General features: G+C 41.0%; 1 protein-coding gene across 3 annotated transcripts in view; it reads right to left on the bottom strand.

The window, feature by feature from the left end:
* ATP10A (ATPase phospholipid transporting 10A (putative)) overlaps positions 1-20,442 on the bottom strand; it is a 192,618-nt gene extending 172,176 nt beyond the window's left edge. For all 3 annotated transcript variants that reach the window (XM_040493882.1, XM_040493881.1, XM_040493880.1), the window contains exon 1: positions 19,889-20,442. In XM_040493882.1, the coding sequence (XP_040349816.1) occupies positions 19,889-20,355 (467 nt within the window). In that variant the 5' untranslated portion in view covers positions 20,356-20,442. The remainder of the gene's footprint in view (positions 1-19,888) is intronic.
* Between the last annotated feature and the right edge of the window lie 6 nt (positions 20,443-20,448).

A 20,448-nucleotide genomic window follows, 5' to 3' on the forward strand; every position in this document is an offset into this window, starting at 1 on the left:
AATAATAATAATAAATCCAATAATAAAATTGGATTATTACCAAATCCAATCAGATGCATAAAATACACCACACTGCTTTCTACTAAGCAAATAATGCCTTAATTTTGCTATTTCTCTATAATGCTTTTCCAGTGAAGTGCATTTCTATGAAGACACTTGGGCCAACCGAGGGTATCCCTAGATTATCAGGAGTCCATGAGGTACTTTCAATATTTCGAAATGCTTTCCAAAAACTGCCCATTTACCCATGATAAAACCACACAGACTAGATGACACTTAAAGTTCCTTGTTTGAGCTGGAAGTACATCAATTTCAGTGTAACAAACAATGTTAGGAAACATTTTTACAAAAAAATCTGAATAACAATAGAAATAACAGTAGTAGTCATAATAATAACTCATAATAATGAGTTATGGATAACCTCTTCAACACCTGCCTGCCTGCCTGGCATTGCTCCAACCTTTTGTGCATCATCTCACTTAATCTCCCTCCTATTTAAATGAGGACACTGAGCTGAAGAGAGATGCAGCCTGACCAGCGTCTAACTATTGTCACATCTAACTGTTGGCAAGGGTTCAAACCTTACTGAAGGGGTTTTAATTATCCCTCTTTGGCGTAAAATGGGCCGAAGAATTTGTTGTTACCTAATGAAAATAGTTTGGTAGGCAAAGTATTTCAAAATACAGTATTCCCAGGGAAAAAATAACCACAGAGTGTATATCCAAGGCAATGCCTACAAACTGTACTCCGGGAAAATGCAAAACAAACTAACAAGGAAAGCCAAGCTAAGAGTATTCTAAAAAAGCAAAATCAACATAGCATTTCCATTTTTTCCTATTAGTTTTTTCAATGCACTATATATATAGCAAGGTAAGTCTTGTACAAGTAAGTACATTGGGCTCCCCTGTTTCAGGGATTCAACAAGCAACTGGAGCAATCCATTGTGAAGGGCAGGATCCTAATGTTACATAGCCCCTACTCAATCTTCCCAAGTAATCCAGAAACACAGATAAGAACTTACTTTAAAAGTCTCCCAAAAATGTTTTCAACCAGGGCCTAAACTGGCCTTGGTGGCAGGACAATTCTGTACAGGGTGGGACTATCCAGAGCAAAGCAAGTATATCACATACCATTCGGCACCCTGGCCCATGAATACCAAATACCAGGAAGACCAGCAGTCATTGTGATAGCTAAGTATTTGCAAGCACATCTGGAGGCAGTGCTGCCCCCAGACAGGAGATACCTGACCCCTTCCAGGAAGATGGAACTTGCAGAGTTCATGATCACAGTAATAAATAACCATTAGAAGAGGATCCAGCTACACCACAGCATGGAAAACCAGGACACTGGGCTTCAGAAACCACTGAAAGCTACAGAAGAATTGCATTAAAAAACAACAAGGCTTCCAATCCAATTAAAAAAATGAACAAAGGATCTTAACACACATTTTTGAAAGAAGACATACAAATGGTCAACAGGTACACGTAAAGGTGTACAACATCACTAATCATTAGGGAAACAAAAATCAAAAACTCATGAGTTCATGAGTTCAGGCCCTACATCAGGCTCTGAGCTGACAGTACAGAGCCTGCTTGGGATGCTCTCTCCCCCTCTCTCTCTCTGCCCCTTCCCTACTCTCCCACAAACTCTCAAAAAAAAAAAAAAAAAAAACTGAAAAAAAACTGTGTTGTATAAATTTGAAAGTTGTTAAGAGTTCTCATCAGAAAGAAAAAACTTTTTTTTCTTTTTGCTTTTATATCTATATGACATGATGGATGTTAACTAAACTTATTGCATTAATCATTTCACAATATATGTAAGTCAAGTCCTTGTGCTATTAAATTGATGCAGTGCTATATATCAATTATATTTCAATAAAACTGGGGAAAAAATAAGAAGGCCCCTTCGGGTTCCAGAAGTATGCTAGGAAATGTTTAATATGAGCCAGGGATACAGACCAAAAGAAATGGATGCAGGTTATGTCAAAACATTCAAGAGCCAACTGGATTGGCTCCTATTGACCAGGGAATATCAATTACAATAATAACCACAATAAGTCCAAAACCAATAGATTGTACTTAAATCTATGAATTCCAGGAGCACCTGGGTGGCTCAGTTCGTTATGTGTCCCATTGGGGCTTAGATCATGATCTCACAATCCATGAGTTTGAGCCCCTCATCAGGCTCTGCGTTAACAGCTCAGAGCCCAGAGTCTGCTTTGGATTCTGTGTCTGCCTCTCTCCCTTTGCCCCTCCTCTACTTGTGCGCACATTCTCTCTCTCTCTCTCTCTCTCTCTCTCTCTTTCAGAAATAAACAAATACTAAAAATAAATAAATAAATCTGAATTCCATAGTAAATAAATCCATAGTAAATAACAAACTTTTAAAAGCTAAATGCCCCTTAGGAAAAGTGGTTAATCCTAGAACCAGAGCAAAGAAAATAGAAGATAAAACTGGAATATCTTATAGAGTAAGAAAGTAAGAAAGAGCTCAAGAAAGGTTAGGGACATGTCAAGGAACAGAAAAGCCAGACTGAGAGAGCTCCCAATCACCAAAGCTGGAACAAAGTGAGCAATAACGAAAATTACAACAGTATTCAATCACAACCTACAGAATAAACATCTGCTAGTCTGCACCTATATGAATAAATGAGTAAATTAACAATGAAGAAGGAAAAAAATGGCTCTTCCAAGAATTCTACTTCATAAATACAGAAGGAAAGAGGTAGGGGGAAAGTCACCATTAGAACACCACCACAATTATTACTGCAGGCAAGATCCACCTCCGGGTCCTAAAATTGGAGGGCAAAATTTTGAGGAGAAGTAAGATACCTACATAGTCTCAAAATATCTACCCTAAGATACTTATTTTTTACAACAGGAAAAAATAATAAATCTACAATGGAGAAACCCAGCAGACACCATCCTAACTAAGAGATCAAAATTAGTGTCATCAATAAAAGATATATGGGCATCATATACACCCTGATATCATATAGTGAGAAGGCAACACTTCAGTAGTATTCCTGCCAAAAAGCCAGTCTCAATCTAATCATGAGAAACACACCAACCCACGTTAAGGGAAATTGTATAAAATAACTGACCAGTAGGTGGGAATGCCAGAATGGCAAATGAGGACCTCCATATAAATTTGCTCCTCCATAAGAGCAACACTGGCAAAATTTCCAAACTAACTTTTTCATAAACCTGGATTTTAACAAGTAAGGCTAGCCACAAGCTGAGCGGAGTTTGTTCAAGAAAAACCGTTGAACCTCAATAACCATACTAGGATTTGTGGTATTTTAACTTGACTTATTCCCATCCCCCTCTCCCTAGCGCCATAGTACCTATGAAAATCACCTGGCCTGATGCCACCAGAAAAGGTACATGGAGTTCAGAGTTCCTCAAAAAGTCCCAACCCCAGAGCAGTGTCGTAACTGGAGCTGATTTGAACCTCGCTCTATTGGAAAAGCCCTATACCCAGGGCATCCATTGAAAATAATAAGCAGCAACTGTTCAACATTGCAGTTACCTGAAGGTGATACACCAGTTGAGGCAAAAAACACAAACGTATTTTTTCATAATTGTCTCTTCTCCTATGTGGATTTAAAAGACAATGCCATAGACCAATAATTATAAATCTGTGTTGATAGACTTATAATGTATAAAGATGTAAATTTATAGGATACTAATAGCACCAAGGAGGGGGAGAAAATAGAATTATACTGACCAAATTTTCTAAACACTAGGAAACTGTTAGTATTAATGTGAACTACATTATTTTAAACTAAGATGCTACTTATAATTCCTGTAGCACATAAATATAAAAAAAAGAAACAACAAGGAATTAAAATGGTACACTAAAAATATATTTACTTAAAGAAAGCAGTAACAGAAGTCTATGGAACAGAAACATGTAAGAAATCACATGTATAGAAATCACATAGCAAATTGGCAAACATAAATCCTACCTTGTCAGAAATTATATCAAATGTTAATCAAAAGGCAATCAAAAAACAAAAATTGTAAGAATAAAATTTTTGAAATACATAACTCAATTATATGCCAACTTCAAGACAAACACTTTAGATTCAAAGACAAAAATAGGTTGAAAGTAAAAGGATAAGAAAAGATATACCATGGAAACAGTAACCAAGAAAGCTGGAGTAGCTATATTAATTTTAGATAAAATAAATTTTAAGACAAGAATTGGTATAGACAAAGAAATGCATTTTATAATAATAAAAGTATCAATCCATCATTAACACATAAAAATCTTAAAAACCTATGTATCTGACAGCCCCAAAACACACGAAGCAAAAGCTAACAGAAGTGGAAGGAGAAAAACAATTCAACAAGAGTTGGGAAACTTTAAACACACTACTTTCAAAGATGACTAAACCAGTAGGCAGAAGATCAACAAGGAAATAGAAAATGTAAATAACATTTTAAATCAACTAGACCAGGGAGCCTGGGTGGCTCAGTCGGTTAAGCCTCCTACTTCAGCTCAGATCATGATCTCATGGTTCATGAGTTCAAGCCCTGCATCCAGCACTCGGCTGTCAGCACAAAGCCGGCTTTGGATCCTTTGTCCTCTTCTCTCAACCCCTGCTTACTCTCTCTCTCTCAAAAATAAACACTAAAAATATGTTTTAAAATAAGTAAATCAGCTAGACAGAACAGTAAATCAGCTAGATATCTATACAACAGAATATACATTTTTCTCAAGTACACAGGGAACATTTCTGAGATTAGATCATGAAACAAGTCTCAACAAATTTAAAGGACTGATATCACACAAAGTATTTCAATCGAATGAAATTAGAAATGAGTAACAGAAAGAAATTTGAAAACTTCACAAATGTGAAAATTAACAAGACATTACTAAATAACCAATTGGTCAAGGAAAAAAATCACCAGGGAAACTGGAAAATATTTAGACAAAGAAAAATGAAAATATGATACATCCAGTGTTACAGAATGCAATTAAAGTAGTTCCCACAGGGAAATTATTGCTGTCAATACCTACATTAACAAAGAAAAAATGTCTCAAAAAAATAGCCTAACCTCCTACCTTGAGTACCTATAAAAAGATCAAACTAAACCTAAGGCAAACAGAAGGAAGGAAATAATAAATATTAGAGTAGAAATAAATAGAGAATAGAAAAATAGAGAAAAATCAACAATACAAAAAAGTTGGTTCTTTGACAAGATCAAAAGAATCATAAAATCTTTAGCTAGAATAACCAAGCAAAATTAAGAAAGCTCACATTGTTAAAATTAGTAATAAAAGATGATACATCACTACCAATCTTACAGATATAAAAAGAATTATAAGGGATGATTATGAACAGTTGTATGCCAACAAATAAGATAAATTTAGATGAAATGGATGTCCGAGGAACATAAAAAAGTACCACAACTGACTTAAGAAACAGAACATCTGAATGTACCTCTAACAAGTATTGAGATTGAACTAGTGATTTTCAAACTCTCCACAAAGGAAAGCTTAAAGTACTCTTCAATGTTGAATTCTTCCAAACATTTAGTGAAAAATTAATACCAACTCTTCACAAACTCTTCCAAAAATGAGAATAGTAGCAATGAAGCCAATATAGTGTTTTCTTTAGAGCAAAACCAAAGATACCCACACACTCCAATATCCCCTATAATATAGAGATGCAAAAAGGTTCAGCAAATACTGTTAAACTGAATCCAACAAATTATAAAGGAATATTCTCCATCACCATGTAGGACTGATCCCAAGAAGCAAAACAGTTTTTTTTTTTAATTTTTTTTAACATTTATTTATTTTTGAGACAGAGAGAGACAGAGCATGAACGGGGGAGGGTCAGTGAGAGGGAGACACAGAATCTGAAACAGGGTCCGGGCTCTGAGCTGTCAGCACAGAGCCCAACGTGGGGCTCAAACTCACGGACCACGAGATCATGACCTGAGCCGAAGCCGGCCGCTTAACCGACTGAACCACCCAGGCGCCCCAAAAGCAAAACAGTTTTAACATATGAAAATCAATCAGTGTGATACACTGTATTAATTTAATAAAGGACAAAAGCCACATGATCATGCCACTAGATGAAAAACAGCATTTAACAAAATCTAACACTCTATTTAAAAGAAAAAAAAAAAGTTCAGCAAGGTAGGAATAGAAGGGAACTTCCTCAACCTGATAAAGGCATTTATATAAAAGCCAAAGCTAGCACCATATTTCATGGGAAAAGACTGAATGTTTCTCTCTCATATCAGGAACAAGACATGATTGTTTAGAGAAAATCCTAAGGAATCCACAAAGCAAGTACTAGCACTGACAAATGAATTAGCAAGGTGGCAGGATACAGGATCAATATGCAAAAGAACTGACCCACTCCATAAAGCATTAAAGGAAAAACTGTTCAAATCTGAATTTTTAAAAAACTTAATAGCCTTCTGCTAATGTTAATTTCTTAGTTTTTACCACTGTAGTACAGTTAAGTAAAATGTTATAGTTAGAAGAAGGTAGATAAGGCATATACAGGAATTCTGCACTATTTTTGCAACTTTCCTACAAATTATATCAAAATAAGGTTAAAAATTTTAGAAAGCCAATTGGTTCCCATCAGAAGATCCTGGGGATCCAAACTGAGCACTTATCTCTCTTTTCCTATGATCTGTACCACTAGGAAACCAGGTAGTTGATGAGGCAAAGGGTCTTTTGATAAAAGTATTCCCAATAATAAATGAAAGAATTAGATCATCAACATTTGGCATCCAGTAACAAATTAATGGATGTAGGCAATGGTCATCAATGGCTGCTAACACCAGAAAAAAAGGGACAGAGGAATATTATGTTCCTCTTGATAGAAGTGCACAACACCATCTATGAATGTGGTTTTGACCAAAAAAAGAAAAGAAAACCAAATCTGTACCTGAGGAAGTTCTGACAAAGCATCCAGACCAATCTACACTAAACAGGAATTACTGCCCAAAGAACATGTCACGTGATATCGCAGGAAAGTAAGAGGCAATATTCAGGCCAAGGGAAAACCTACAGTATAAATAACTCAATTTCTTCAAAATAAATTGCAAGGAGGAAAATGAGAAAGAAATGGTTTAAAAGGGGGATGTCAACAGATTAAAGGAGACCTAAAAGATCTATCAGCCAATCACAGTGAGACCTTATTTGGATCTCATTCAAACATACAGATAGAAAAAAAAATATATGGTATTTATGAGACAAGTGAAAATCTGAACACAGATTAGAGGCTTAATAGTATTAAAGAATATAAATTTAGGTATAATAATTATACTGCAGTTTAGTTTTAAAAACATTGCAGGGTACCTGGCTGGCTCAGTCAGTAGAGCATACAACTCTTCATCTCAGGGTTGTTGAGTTTAAGCCCCACGTTGGGTGTAGAGATCACTTAAAAATAAGATCTTTAAAAATAATAAAAATTAGGGGCACCTGGATGGCTCAGTCGGTTAAGCCTCCGACTCTTGATTTGGGATCAAGCCCCACATTGGGCTCTGTGCTGACAGTGCAGAGCCTGTTTGGGATTCTCTCTCTCCCTCTCTCTGACCCTCCCCTGCTCTCTCTCACTTGCTCTCTCTGTTTTAAATAAACATTTAAAAATGAAATGAAATGAGTCACTGCTTTTCTAAAGATAAATAATGAAGCATTTACAGAAAAAACTATCTGGGATGTGCTTCAAAATAAAAGGGAAAGAGGGAGTGGGTAGGACAAACCAATGTTGGCCATGAGCTGCTAACTGTTGAAACTGAAGGATGGTTCATTACAAGTGCAATTCTCTATATGTGCAAATAGAATGAAATTAGAAATCTATAACAGAAAGAAATTTGGAAAATGCACAAATATTCAGAAATTAAGACATTCCTAAATATCTAATGGGTCAATGGAGAAATCATAAGGAAAATTAGAATGTACTTTGAAGTGAATAACATTTTCAACTATTTTTTAAAAAATGAGGCTTACTTCTCCTACAGGTAGGGGTTGCAAGTACAAAAATAACAATAAAAGTGCAGCCAGAGCAGAACTGTGGACTTAAGCCGTGGTGCTGCTGTCTAAGAGGGAGAACTTAGGCAAGCTATCTATTTCTTAAAGCCTCAGTTTCCCCATCTGTGAAATGGAGGTGTAAAAAGTAAAGGGGATGTAAAAAGTAAAGGGGCTATTGGTAAGACAAGATGAAGTTATGGCCTCAGTGTTCTCATATGTGAAAAGTGGGGATGTGAAAATATGGCTGTTGTTAGGTTAAGATGGAATTACACGTACAAAACACTTGTCTCCTATCAACAAGTAAAAAAGAACTGCCCCATGAACAAGACTGCCTTCTGAAGGCAACCAAGATTGTAGGGAAAGAAAGGGTCTTTTTCTAAAACTTGACAACCATGAGTGCAGTCACAAATGACACATGGCAGGTGTCAAAAGAAAAACGACTTCTAAAAACCAGGTGAATGGCAATGTCCAAATATTATCCAAGTGTCCCCCAGCCTGGCATGTGTGAGGGGCCTTAAAGAGGACATTCATTATCTGAGCATGTTCCTGTCTCCTGGATCTTATCCTGGTGTCTGCTTTTGTGAATCTTTTACTCCAAATAAGATAAAGTTGCTATGCTTCCAGGGAAAAGATGTTTCTGCTGCTGACATGAAGGCAAGATGTTTCCTGCCCAGGAAAGGGAAAGAAGGAGAAGGAAGACAAGATAAATGAACAGAAAACAAAAGGAAAACTTTGCTGGGTCTCATTTCAGGCTCTCCTGAAAAAACAAATCATGAAGACCAGGGTAAGCAGGTTGGGACAGATAAACCCAGTGAGCAGGGGAAATGAAGTGAGAATCAAAGGAAAGGGAACAGACAAAATTAGAGCAATTCCAAGATAAGCATTAGAGTACCCCTTGATTACCTGTTTTCCCACAAGATAATGGAAAGACACCAAGGCACCATACTCAAATACAAGTACAGAGCCCAAATGATTCTGGAAAAAGTCATCTCAGATTATTTCATGCAGAAACTCTGTTTCCACCATTCTGGAGACAGACATTGGAAGGTGTCATTAAGACTAAGTCATTGAAGTCATTACAGGGGGGAGGAGACAAGATGGCAGAACAGCATGGAAGTTTTTTTCTGTGTCTTGCATCCATGAAATACACCTAGACCAACACTGAACCATCCTACACACCTAGAAAACTGATCTGAGGATTAATACAACGATCTGCACAACATGAACCACAGAACTCAGCAGGTACACAGCAGGTAGAGGTGAACTGGGGGAGAGAAGCCGCAAAGGGCAGGGAGCTGCTTTTGCATGCAAAGAGACGATGGGGGGGGGGGGAACTCGGGAAAAAAGCACCCCCCACCCCCCGCAAAGCAGCTGGAGAGAAAGTGGAAAAGTAGAAACAGCCATAGGGCCTGAACTAAAAAGGGAGAAAGGAGAGGGTTTAAATTCCATTAATACTATAAACAGGGGGAGCACAGAGTCTGAAACTCCTCAGCTCAATACCTGGCAGTGCTCTGGTGGGAAGAGTGAATCCCCAGGAAGAGAGTTGAGTCCAGGTGTCTTCTGGCCACATGGGGAGAGGCAGTTCCCCTGATGGGAGAATACCTGGTAGAGGCTGTGTGGGTACCCCAAAGGCAAGGCCCCAGTGGACCGGGGAGAACAACCACATCCACTGGTGCTGGAACGTGGTTCAGGGTGAAGCCTGGTACCAGATGCATATTGTGATTTTCCATAATCCCTAAGACGCTGCTGCTACACTATCTCATGGACTTTTTCTGCGTTGGGTGCCAGCCCGTCTCTGGACATCAGTAGCAGCACGGTCCTGCAAACATTCCTGGATGCAGCCCGCACCCAGCCATTGCTTGGTGAGACCCTCCTGCAGAGGGGCAGAATGGGTCAAAGACACAGTCCCTTAGAAGTAAGGGGTCGGGAAAAACAGCTGCATCTGAGACAAAACTCAGGAGGGAGGGTCTGCCTGGGGCTTGGTCACAGACTGTGTAAAAGTGGGGAGTGGAAGGAAGCCGAGGACAAAGGACAGGTGTGCGCCTGCTGAGAGAACAGAGTTCCCACACTAGAAACTGGGTAGCTGGGTGATGCTATTTTCACTGCTCCCACGCACACGCACCTACAATTGCCACAACAATCCACCCCAGAAAGCTAAGCAGCGCCATCTAGTGGAAAATGGAGCCATTACACTAAGCCCCGCCCAACTGGGCCAACCTCACTCTTCACGAACAGAAGTCTCTCCACCTGCTTAGTTTATGGACTATAAAGCACTTCATAGTTTGACTTCTAGGGGAAAACAAAGTAATTTCAGTCATATTTCAGTCTGTTTGCAGGTCGATCTATTCAATTTTCTTTCGTTTTTTTTCTCTTGTTTCTTTTCATTTCTTAAATACAGAAAGAGAAGAAACTTATTTTTATTTTCTATTTTTATTAAAAATATTTTTCTTTAATTTTTTCTACTATATTTTTTACTTTTGTGTAAATTTTTTTCAAATTCTATTTTACCTCCATCATTTCATTTTACTCTACTTCACTGTATTCATTTATTCAAAGTTTCAAACAATTTCCTTTTTTTTTCTTTCCCCTTTTTTCTCTAATCTATCAAGCCCCTTTCAACAGCCAGACCAAAACACACCTAGGATCGAGCATCATTTATTCAATTTCTTTTTGTGTGTTTGTTTTTAATTTTTTAATTTTAAATTTTTTTAATTTTAATTTTTTTAACCTCATTAATTCTTTTTCTCCCTTCAAAATGATGAAATGAAGGAATTCACCCCGAAAGAAAGAGGAGAAAGAAACGACAGCCAGAGACTTAACTAACACAGGTACAAGCAAGATGTCTGAACCAGAATTTAGAATCATGATAATAAGAATACTAGCTGGAGTTGAAAACAGATTAAAATCCCTTTGCACAGAGAAAAAAGAAGTAAAAGTTGGTCAGGATGAAATAAATAATGTTACCACTGAGCTGCAATCTTGAATGGATGCCGCGGCGGCAAGGATGGATGAGGCAGAACACAGAATCAGCAATATAGAGGGCAAATTTATGGAGAATAATGAAGCAGAAAAAAAAAAGTGGGAGATTAAGGCAAAAGAGCATGATTTAAGAATAAGAGAAATCAGTGACTCATCATAAAGGAACAACATCAGAATCATAGGAGTCCCAGAAGACGAAGAGAGAGAAATAGGGGTAGAAGGGTTACGTGAGCAAATCATAGCAGAAAACTTTCCTAACCTGGGGAAAGACACAGACATCAAAATCCAGTAAGCACAGACAACTCCTGTTAGATTCAACAAAAAACAACTATCAACAAGGCATATCATAGTCAAAATCACAAAATACTCAGGCAAGGAGAAAATCATGAACTCAGCAAGGGAAAAAAAAAGTCCTTAACCTACAAGGGAAGACAGATCAGTTTTGCAGTAGACCTATCCACAGAAACTTGGCAGGCCACGAAGAAGTGTGGCAGGAGTGTGGCAGGATGTATTCAATGTGCTGAATCAGAAAAATATGCAGCCAAGAATTCTTTATCCAGCAAGGCTGTCATTCAAAATAGAAGGAGAGATAAAAAGTTTCTCAGACAAACAAAAATCAAAAAAGTTTGTGACCACTAAACCAGCCTTGCAAGAAATTTTAAGGGGGCCTCTCTGAGGGGAGAAAAGATGAAAAAAAAAAAAAAAGACAAATGAAGACCAAAAGCAACAAAGACTAGAAAGGACCAGAGAACACCACCAGAAACTCCAACTCTACAAGCAACATAATGGCAATAAATTCATATCTTTCAGTACTCACTCTAAACGTCAAAGGACTAAATGCTCCAATCAAAAGACATAGGGTAACAGAATGAATAAGAAAACAAGATTCATCTATACGCTGTTTACAAGAGACCCACTTTGACCTAAAGACATCTTCAGATTAAAACTAAGGGGATGGAGAACCATCTATCATGCTAATGGTCAACAAAAGAAAACCAGAGTAGCCATACTTATATCAGACAATCTAGACTTTAAAATAAAGACTATATCAAGAGATGCAGAAGGGCATTATATCATAATCAAGGGGTCTATCCACCAAGATGACCTAACAATTGTAAACATTTATGCGCCAAATGTGAGAGCACCCAAATATATAAATCAATAAATCACAAACATAAAGAAACACATTGATAGTAATACCATTGTAGTATGAGACTTCAATGCCCCACTCACAGCAATGGACAGATCATCTAATGAAAAAAATCAACAAGGAAACAATGGCTTTGAATGACACACTGGACCAGATGGACTTAACAGATATATTAAGAATATACATTCTTCTCCAGAGCACATGGAACGTTCTCCAGAATAGACCACATAATGGGACACAAATCAGGCCTCAGCAAGTACAAAAAGATCAAGATCATACCATGCATATTTTCAGACCACAACACTATGAAACTCGAAATCAACCACAAGAAAAAATTTGGAAAGGTAACAAACACTTGGAGACTAAAGAACATCCTACTAAAGAATGAATGGGCTAATCAAGAAGTTAAAGAGGAAAAAGTATATGGAAGCTAATGAAAATGGTAACACCACAACCCAAAACCTCTGGGACGCAGCAAAGGCAGTCATAAGAAGAAAGTACATACCAATCCAGACTTTCCTAAAGAAGGAAGAAAGACCTCAGTACACAACCTAACCTTATGCCTTGAAGAGCTGGAAAAAGAACAGCATATAAAACCCCAAACCAGCAGAAGACAGGAAATAATAAAGATTAGAGCAGAAATTAATGCTATTGAAACCAAAAACACAAAACAGATCAATGAAACCATAAGCTGGTTCTTTGAAAGAATTAACAAAATTGATAAACCACTAGCCAGTTTGATCAAAAAGAAAAAGGAAAGGCCCAAATAAATAAAATCAAAATGAAAGAGATCACAACCAACATAGCAGAAATAAAAACAATAATATGAGAATATTATAAGCAATTATATGCCAATAAAATGGACAATCTGCAAGAAATGGACAAATTCCTAGAAACATATATACTACTAAAACTGAAACAGAAGAAATAGAAAACTTGAACAGACCCATAACCAGTAAGGAAATCGAATTAGTAACCAAAACTCTCCCAAAAAACAAGAGTCCAGGGCCAGATGACTTTCCAGGGTAATTATACCAAAACATTTAAGGAAGAGTTAACACTTATTCTCTTGAAGCTGTTCCAAAAAATAGAAATGGAAGACAAACTTCCAAACTCTTTCTATGAAGCCAATATTACCCTGATTCCCAAACCAGACAGGCACTCCACTAAAAAGGAGAAGCATAGACCAATTTCCCTGATGAACATGGATGCAAAAATCTTCAACAAGATATTAGCCAACTGAATCCAACAATACAGTAAAAAAATCATTCACCATGACCAAGTAGGTTTATACCTGTGACGCAGGGCTGGTTCAATATCCACAAAACAACATGATTCATCACATCAATAAAAGAAAGGACAAGAACCATGTGATCCTCTCAATAGATTCAGAGAAAGCATTTGACAAAATACAGCATCCTTTCTTGATAAAAACCCTCAAAAAAGTAGCGATAGAAGGATCATACCTCAAGATCATAAAAGCCATATAAGAAAGACCCAACGCTAGTACCATCCTCAATGGGGAAAAACTGAGAACTTTCCCCCTAAGGTCAGGAACAAGACAGGGATGTCCACTCTCACCACTGTTTTTCAACATAGTATTGGAAGTCTTAGCCTCTGCTAAGACTTTCACTCTTCACAGATGATATGATACTCTATACAGAAAACCCAAAAAATTCCACCAAAAAGCTGCTAGGACTGAGTCATGAATTCAGCAAAGTTGCAGGATATAAAAGCAATGCACAGATATCGGCTGTATTCCTATACATCAACAATGAAGCAACAGAAAGAGAAATCAAGGAATCGATCCCATTTACAATTGCACCAAAAACCATAAAATACCTAGGAATAAATCTAACCAAAGAGGTGAAAAACCCATACACTGAAAACTATAGAAAGCTTATGAAAGAAATTGAAGAAGACACAAAAAATTGGAAAAATATTCCATGCTCCTGGATAGGAAGAACAAATATTGTTAAAATGTAGATACCACCCAAAGCAATCTACACATTCAATGCAATCCCTATCAAAATAACACCAGCATTCTTCACAAAGCTAGAACAAAAAAATCCTAAAATTTGTATAGAACCAGAAAAGACCCTGAATAGCCAAAGCAATCTTGAAAAAGAAAACCAAAGCAGGAGGCATCAAAATCCTGGCCTTCAAGCTATACTACAAAGCTGTAATCATCAAGACAGTATGGTACTGGCACAAGAACAGACACTCAGATCAATGGAACAGAATAGAGAACCCAGAAATGGACCCACAAACGTATGGCCAACTAATCTTTGACAAAGCAGGAAAGAATATCCAATGGAATAAAGACAGTCTCTTCAGCAAGTGGTGCTGGGAAAACTGGACAGCGACATGCAGAAAAATGAACCTGGACCACTTTGTTACACCATACACAAAAATAAACTCAAAATGGTGAAAGACCTAAATATAAGACAGGAAGCCATTAAAATCCTTGAGGAGAAAGGCAAAAACCTCTTTGATCTTGGCCACAGCAACTTCGTACTCAACACATCTCCAGAGGCAAGGGACATAAAAGCAAAAAAGAACTATTGGGACCTCATCAAAATAAAAAGCTTCTGTACGGTGAAGGAAACAATCAGAAAAACTAAAAGGCAACCGACGGAATGGGAGAAGATATTTGCAAATGACATATCGGATAAAGGGTTAGTATCCAAAATCTATAAAGGACTTACCAAACTCAACACCCAAAAAACAAATAATCCAGTGAAGAAATGGGCAAAAGACATGAATAGACACTTCTCCAAAGAAGATATGCCGATGGCCAACTGATACATGAAACAATGCTCCACATCACTCATCATCCAGGGAAATACAAATCAAAACCACAATGAGATACCACCTTACACCTGTCAGAATGGCTAACATTAACAACTCAGGCAACAACAGATGTTGGCAAGGATGGGGAGAAAGAGGATCTCTTTTGCATTGCTGGTGGGAATGCAAGCTCATGCAGCCACTCTGGAAAACAGTATGAAGGTTCCTCAAAAAATTAAAAACAAAACTAACCTACAACTCAGCAATTACACTACTAGGTATTTATCCAAGGGGTACAAGTATGCTGTTTCGAAGGGGCACATGCACCCCAATGTTTATAGCTGCACTATCAACAATAGTCAAAGTATGGAAAGAGCCCAAATGTCCATCGATGGATAAATGGATAAAGAAGAATGTCCACCGATGGATGAATGCCATCGATGGATGAATGCAGTATTACTCGGCAATTAAAAGAATAAAATCTTGCCATTTGCAACTACATGGATGGAACTGGAGGGTATTATGCTAAGTGAAATTAGTCAGAGAAAGACAAATATCATATGACTTCACGCATATGAGGACTGTAAGACCCAGAACAGATGAACATGATGGAAGGGAAGCAAAACAATATAAAAACAGAGAGGGGGACAAAACATAAGAGACTCTTAAATATGGAGAACAAACAGAGGGTTACTAGAGGGGTTGTCGGAGGGGGGATGGGCTAAATGGGTAAGTGGCATTAAGGAATCTACTCCTGAAATCATTGTTGCACTATATGCTAACTAATTTGTATGTAAATTTAAAAAAGTAAATTAAAAAAATTTTTTAAAAAGACTATATTTAAGTCATTACAAAGGGAATGGAGGCAAAAGGGGGGGAAACATTATACAATGACTCAGGCAGAGTATGGAGCAAAGGGTCACAGGACAAGGGAGCCAGAAGGGTAATACAGACCTGGGTTCAACAGCCCACTTGACAACTTAGGAAACAGAGTGCAGGTGAGGCAGGGGGCTTATGCAGCACCCCCACCTCAAGTTGTACCCCTTAGGAGACCTGCTCTGTTTCTGGGAGCAGGGAGCAGGTTTTCTTGTTTAATGAAGTATTACCCACTTCCCTTAAAAGTGAAGACAAGGATGAGAGTGCTTTCTTACATGCATGGTCCCTGCTTCTTCCCTTTGGCTCTCCTGGGCAATATTCCCTTCCCGGAATGTTGCTTCTTCAACTTCCTTATCAATGTCCTTCTCAGACAACTATTCTCTGCTTTCCTGCCCCCATCACCACTCTCCAGGCTGATTCTGTGTTCCCATGTCCTCTCCTCCTTCAGCCCTGCCAATCTTGCACCCTTCAACCATTTGTTCCCCTCTCAGCCCAGGCCTCTGGTGACACCAGCCTTGTCCCAGATGGCTGCTCAGTAAGCCCCCTTTCTTTCCACCTGTGGACCCTCTGGCCAGCCGCAGCCAGCACCAAAATGGTCTGTATGACCAAGAAGACCTTTCTACACCCTCCCCAACCCACTAGACCACAAATGCGTGATGCTCAAACTGACCATTTCTACCAGCTGGGAGGTCACTGATAGGACCCGACCCCCAAGATCACCCACCTCTCTAGCTCTCCATCCCACTGAGCATGGCTCAGGAGAATTTTTCTAAATACCACAGTATGAAATCCATGAGAGGATACAATGGGCTCAGGACATGGAAGCAAAGGACTGCTTCTCAAACTTCTGTGTGTTAACAAAGCTTTGATGAAGACACCAGCTTTCCCACCTCCACAGGCTAGAAAGCATGGGGTGGGGGCTGGGGAAGTTGCATTTCTCACAAGTCTGATGGGGATTCTCATAAAGAAGGAACCCTAGGACCATGTTACTGAGAGAAACACCACATAAATAACTGACACACTGCAGGCTACAGTCATAACACAGACATGTCCAAAAGAAGCCACTATCCAGAGACGGTGTCAGCAGATAAGGCTTCCCCAACTAAACTTTGCTCATGCTCTGCATTTACACATGCTTTGACTAAACACCCCTCTGCACATCAACCAGAGAAATGATGCAGCACAGAACAGACCTTGACTGCTCACAACTGTGCTTCCCATTGTCTCTCTAGTAACCAAAGGCACGGAACAAACTTTGGCCTGACATAAAATAAGTCATCTTCTGGGCCACTCTGGCTGGTCCCAATGCCAGGCACCTGAGATCCTGGGCTTCAAGAATGCACCTTACCCCCAACTCCCCGCAAAAAAAATTATGGCCTGGCTGCAGTCTTAGGCTGCCCTGACCCTGTCACGTGCCCCACCACCACCACCACCATCCTGTGTTCTCTCAACTGTGGCATCTGCCCTTCCCGCCCCTTGTCTGGCCACATCCTCCCTGGTCCTCACTCATGCCCTCCTCTGGGAGGCCTCTCCTCACCTGCATCCTGCAATGCTAGGCTAGGAGCCTTGTCCTGGCCCCAGCCCATGGACACGTCCTGCATAGTGCAATCAGTCCCCACAGTAAGCTCCGGGCGAGACCCAGCCTCCTCCTTTTCTATCCCAGGGTGTGGCTAGGGCATGACATGGTGAGGAGCAACTCAGGGCACTGGTTTGAGTCAAAGCACAGAACTTTCAAGGCAGCTACACACAGCCTGGAATGCAATGGGTGCACAAGTCACCATTCTCAGAGGACAGGGGAGGGCTCAGAAATCCACATTACTCACAGCTCAGTCCTAAAAACACCAATCACAGACTTTCTAGGCCTGGAAGAGTTTGGCTTCTGAACAAGGATGACTGTCCTCCAGATAGTCTTCGTCTCCACAAACAGCTACCACCCCTCTTGCACATGGGACCTTCCTAAGGAGAGGGCCCCTTCTCTGCCCAGGAAAGCATTCAAGAAATTCAACGTGGGAGCTGGGAGACATTTAGCAACTTCTCCTGAAAGCACCATTATCTCTGAGGACCTGCCCCTGAGGGCTGTACTGATTATTTAAGAATCCCAGTCTGGTCAGGGTAGAAGGTGAGGAGAACATGGACAGGTGTGGTCCAAGGGGAAGATGAAGGTTTCAGAATCCTATGAAACCTTTTGAAGTCAAGTAGAGAGAACTGCGTTTGGGTCCCACTCTATTTTCTCATCTGCACATTTGGGGTGATGGTGGTTTTAAGGGTCAAATGACTTAATGGATTAAAAACACTCTGTCAACTGAAAATATACTATATTTCCTGAGGCCTAAGTATTTCTGAAAAGGAGGCTACCGGAGCTACTGGCTCACTAATAACAGGAAGTGGTGTGTGTGAAGACTCAAACCTGCGACAGTCCCACCAGAGTTCTGTCTTGCAGAAGACAGATGTACAGCTCCCAGAATCCTCACACTAGGGACACAGGATGTCTGTGTAATAGATGCCCCCTCCCTTCTTACTCTCAGGCTTCTTGTGAACAAGAGCCAGGAAATCCCACAGCCCTATCCACATCATGCTTGCCTACTGGGCAGTGGGTGCCCCCTGAGAACAAGAGAGCATTACTCAAAGTATGAGACATCATTAAATAAGCATCACTTCTGTGCTAATTAAACACTCAGATTCCTGGGTCCAATCCCAGATGAGTTTGGTCAGAAACACTGGCGATGGGAGCCTGAGAGCTGTAATTTTTAACAAACTCCTCAAGTAATTTTTATATAAATTTAAGAAGCACAAGCACCACCAATGTTGGAAAAGCTGTAAAACTGATAAGACCTGGGTTAAATTCTAGTACCACTTCATTACATAGCAGCTGTGTGGCCTTGGGCAAGTTACTTAACTTCTCTGAACCTCAGTTTACTCATTTGTAAAATAAGTATGAAGCACAACCAATGTTGCTGGGAGGGTCAGAAATACAACTCTGCATCTAAGTTATCCTAAAAAGTAGGAATAACCATGACTCCCATCTTTTAGGGGAACAATCTGCCACTGAGAGCACAAGGTATTTCCTAGAAGCCCCTCACATATGACAGAAGCCAGACAAGAGTAATGTCCTTAACTCAGCGGCCCACATCAGCCCCCTACACCAGGACTCAAGCAAAGTGAAGAGGAGGGAAAGATGGGATGAGCTTTGGAGAGAAGTCCAGACCATCTGCCTTCCTGAGGGGTTGGATTGTTGAGGTGGGCTCAGCTACTGGGCACAGCTCCAAGATGGATCTGGAGTGGCTCTTTGGGGATGGATAGTCTAAAGGGAGAAAAGACACCAGTCACTCCGAGCCTGAGGGTCCAAAACTCTGGGAAGGTGCAGGGAGTGAGAAAAAGCCCAATGGAACGACATTCCCTAATACCAACCATGGGCAGGGCTGGAAAACCCCTCAAAGCCTCAGTCTTTACGTTTAGAAACGGGCTAATTTTTAGAAAATTAACAATAAACAGTCAACTATGGAATGGTGCTCAGTGGGTGGCCTGCTCACACCTCACATCAATGGATGGCAGCTGCTATTATTACCTCTGCTTTTTTAATATGTCTGTGCTGGTCACACCAAAACTTGGTGGCAGTTTCACTGTTGTTCCAAGAAGAGCTGTTACCTAAGCCTGAGCTTTAGGTACCTGTGTTGGTTGCTAAACTTGTTAAACAACCTATCCTAGAGAGCCTCATGGAAGACTGGGGCTAGGACTTCAAACCAGAGCACGGCGGGGGGGGCGGGGGGGGGACGGGGGATGGATTTCCCTCCTTTTTACTTAAAAGGCGGGAGCGGTGGGGATGAGGACGCCCAGCGGCCGCTGGATTCCAGCCCTGGGATCATTCTGGTTCGGACATGGCATCTCAGTGCCAAGCAATCAGGGACAGGGTACCCCCCCCCCCCCGCGCTCCCAGGAGCAATGGAAGTCGGACCCTTCGCCCCCACTCGAGCGGCTCTCTGGGCACACCCCGCCCGGTGCCATTCACACAGAGCCCAACACCAAGTTATCGGAGAGCCGTGGCCCTGAACTGACCCCGCGCTCCACTGCTCCGAGCGCCCAACTCACCGGCTGTAGACAAGGCAGCCCAGGTGGTTGATCTCGTGGTCCGAGCGGTGGCGGCTGTAGTCCTCCCACAGGTCCTTGAAGGCCGTGACAGCCAGGATGAAGAGCACGGGAGCCAGCGCCAGGCCGGGCTGGAAGGCATTCACCGCCGGCACGAAGTTGAGCAGCGCTATGAAGACGAAGTACACATTTGCCAGGCGGTGGAACTGCTCGAACAGGTTCTTGGGCAGGAAGGACAGTAAAGTGTACTTGGTGGTCTTGAGCCGGTTGTCTGCCAGGTGCTGGGTGCCCCCGCGCCGCCGCCGCCGCGCACCCTTGGTGGCGCCCGCCGCGGGGTCCTCGACGCCCGGGGGCGGCAGCAGGTTAGAGCGCACCACGCGCGTCCTGCCGTCCCCATGCCGCCGCCGCCGACGGCGACGACCCGGGGACCCGGGCTCCTGGGCCGCCGCCGCCGCCAGATCCCGCTCCATGGCCGCGTGTCGCCGCGCCCGGCTCCTCCGCCGCTCGCGCCTGACCGCGCCAGCCTCCTAGGTGATCATCGCCGGCGGCTCGGGCGCGGCGGC

Source organism: Herpailurus yagouaroundi, unplaced genomic scaffold (assembly GCF_014898765.1).
Source record: "Herpailurus yagouaroundi ecotype Mexico unplaced genomic scaffold, PumYag 185, whole genome shotgun sequence".
Taxonomy (NCBI): domain Eukaryota; kingdom Metazoa; phylum Chordata; class Mammalia; order Carnivora; family Felidae; genus Herpailurus; species Herpailurus yagouaroundi.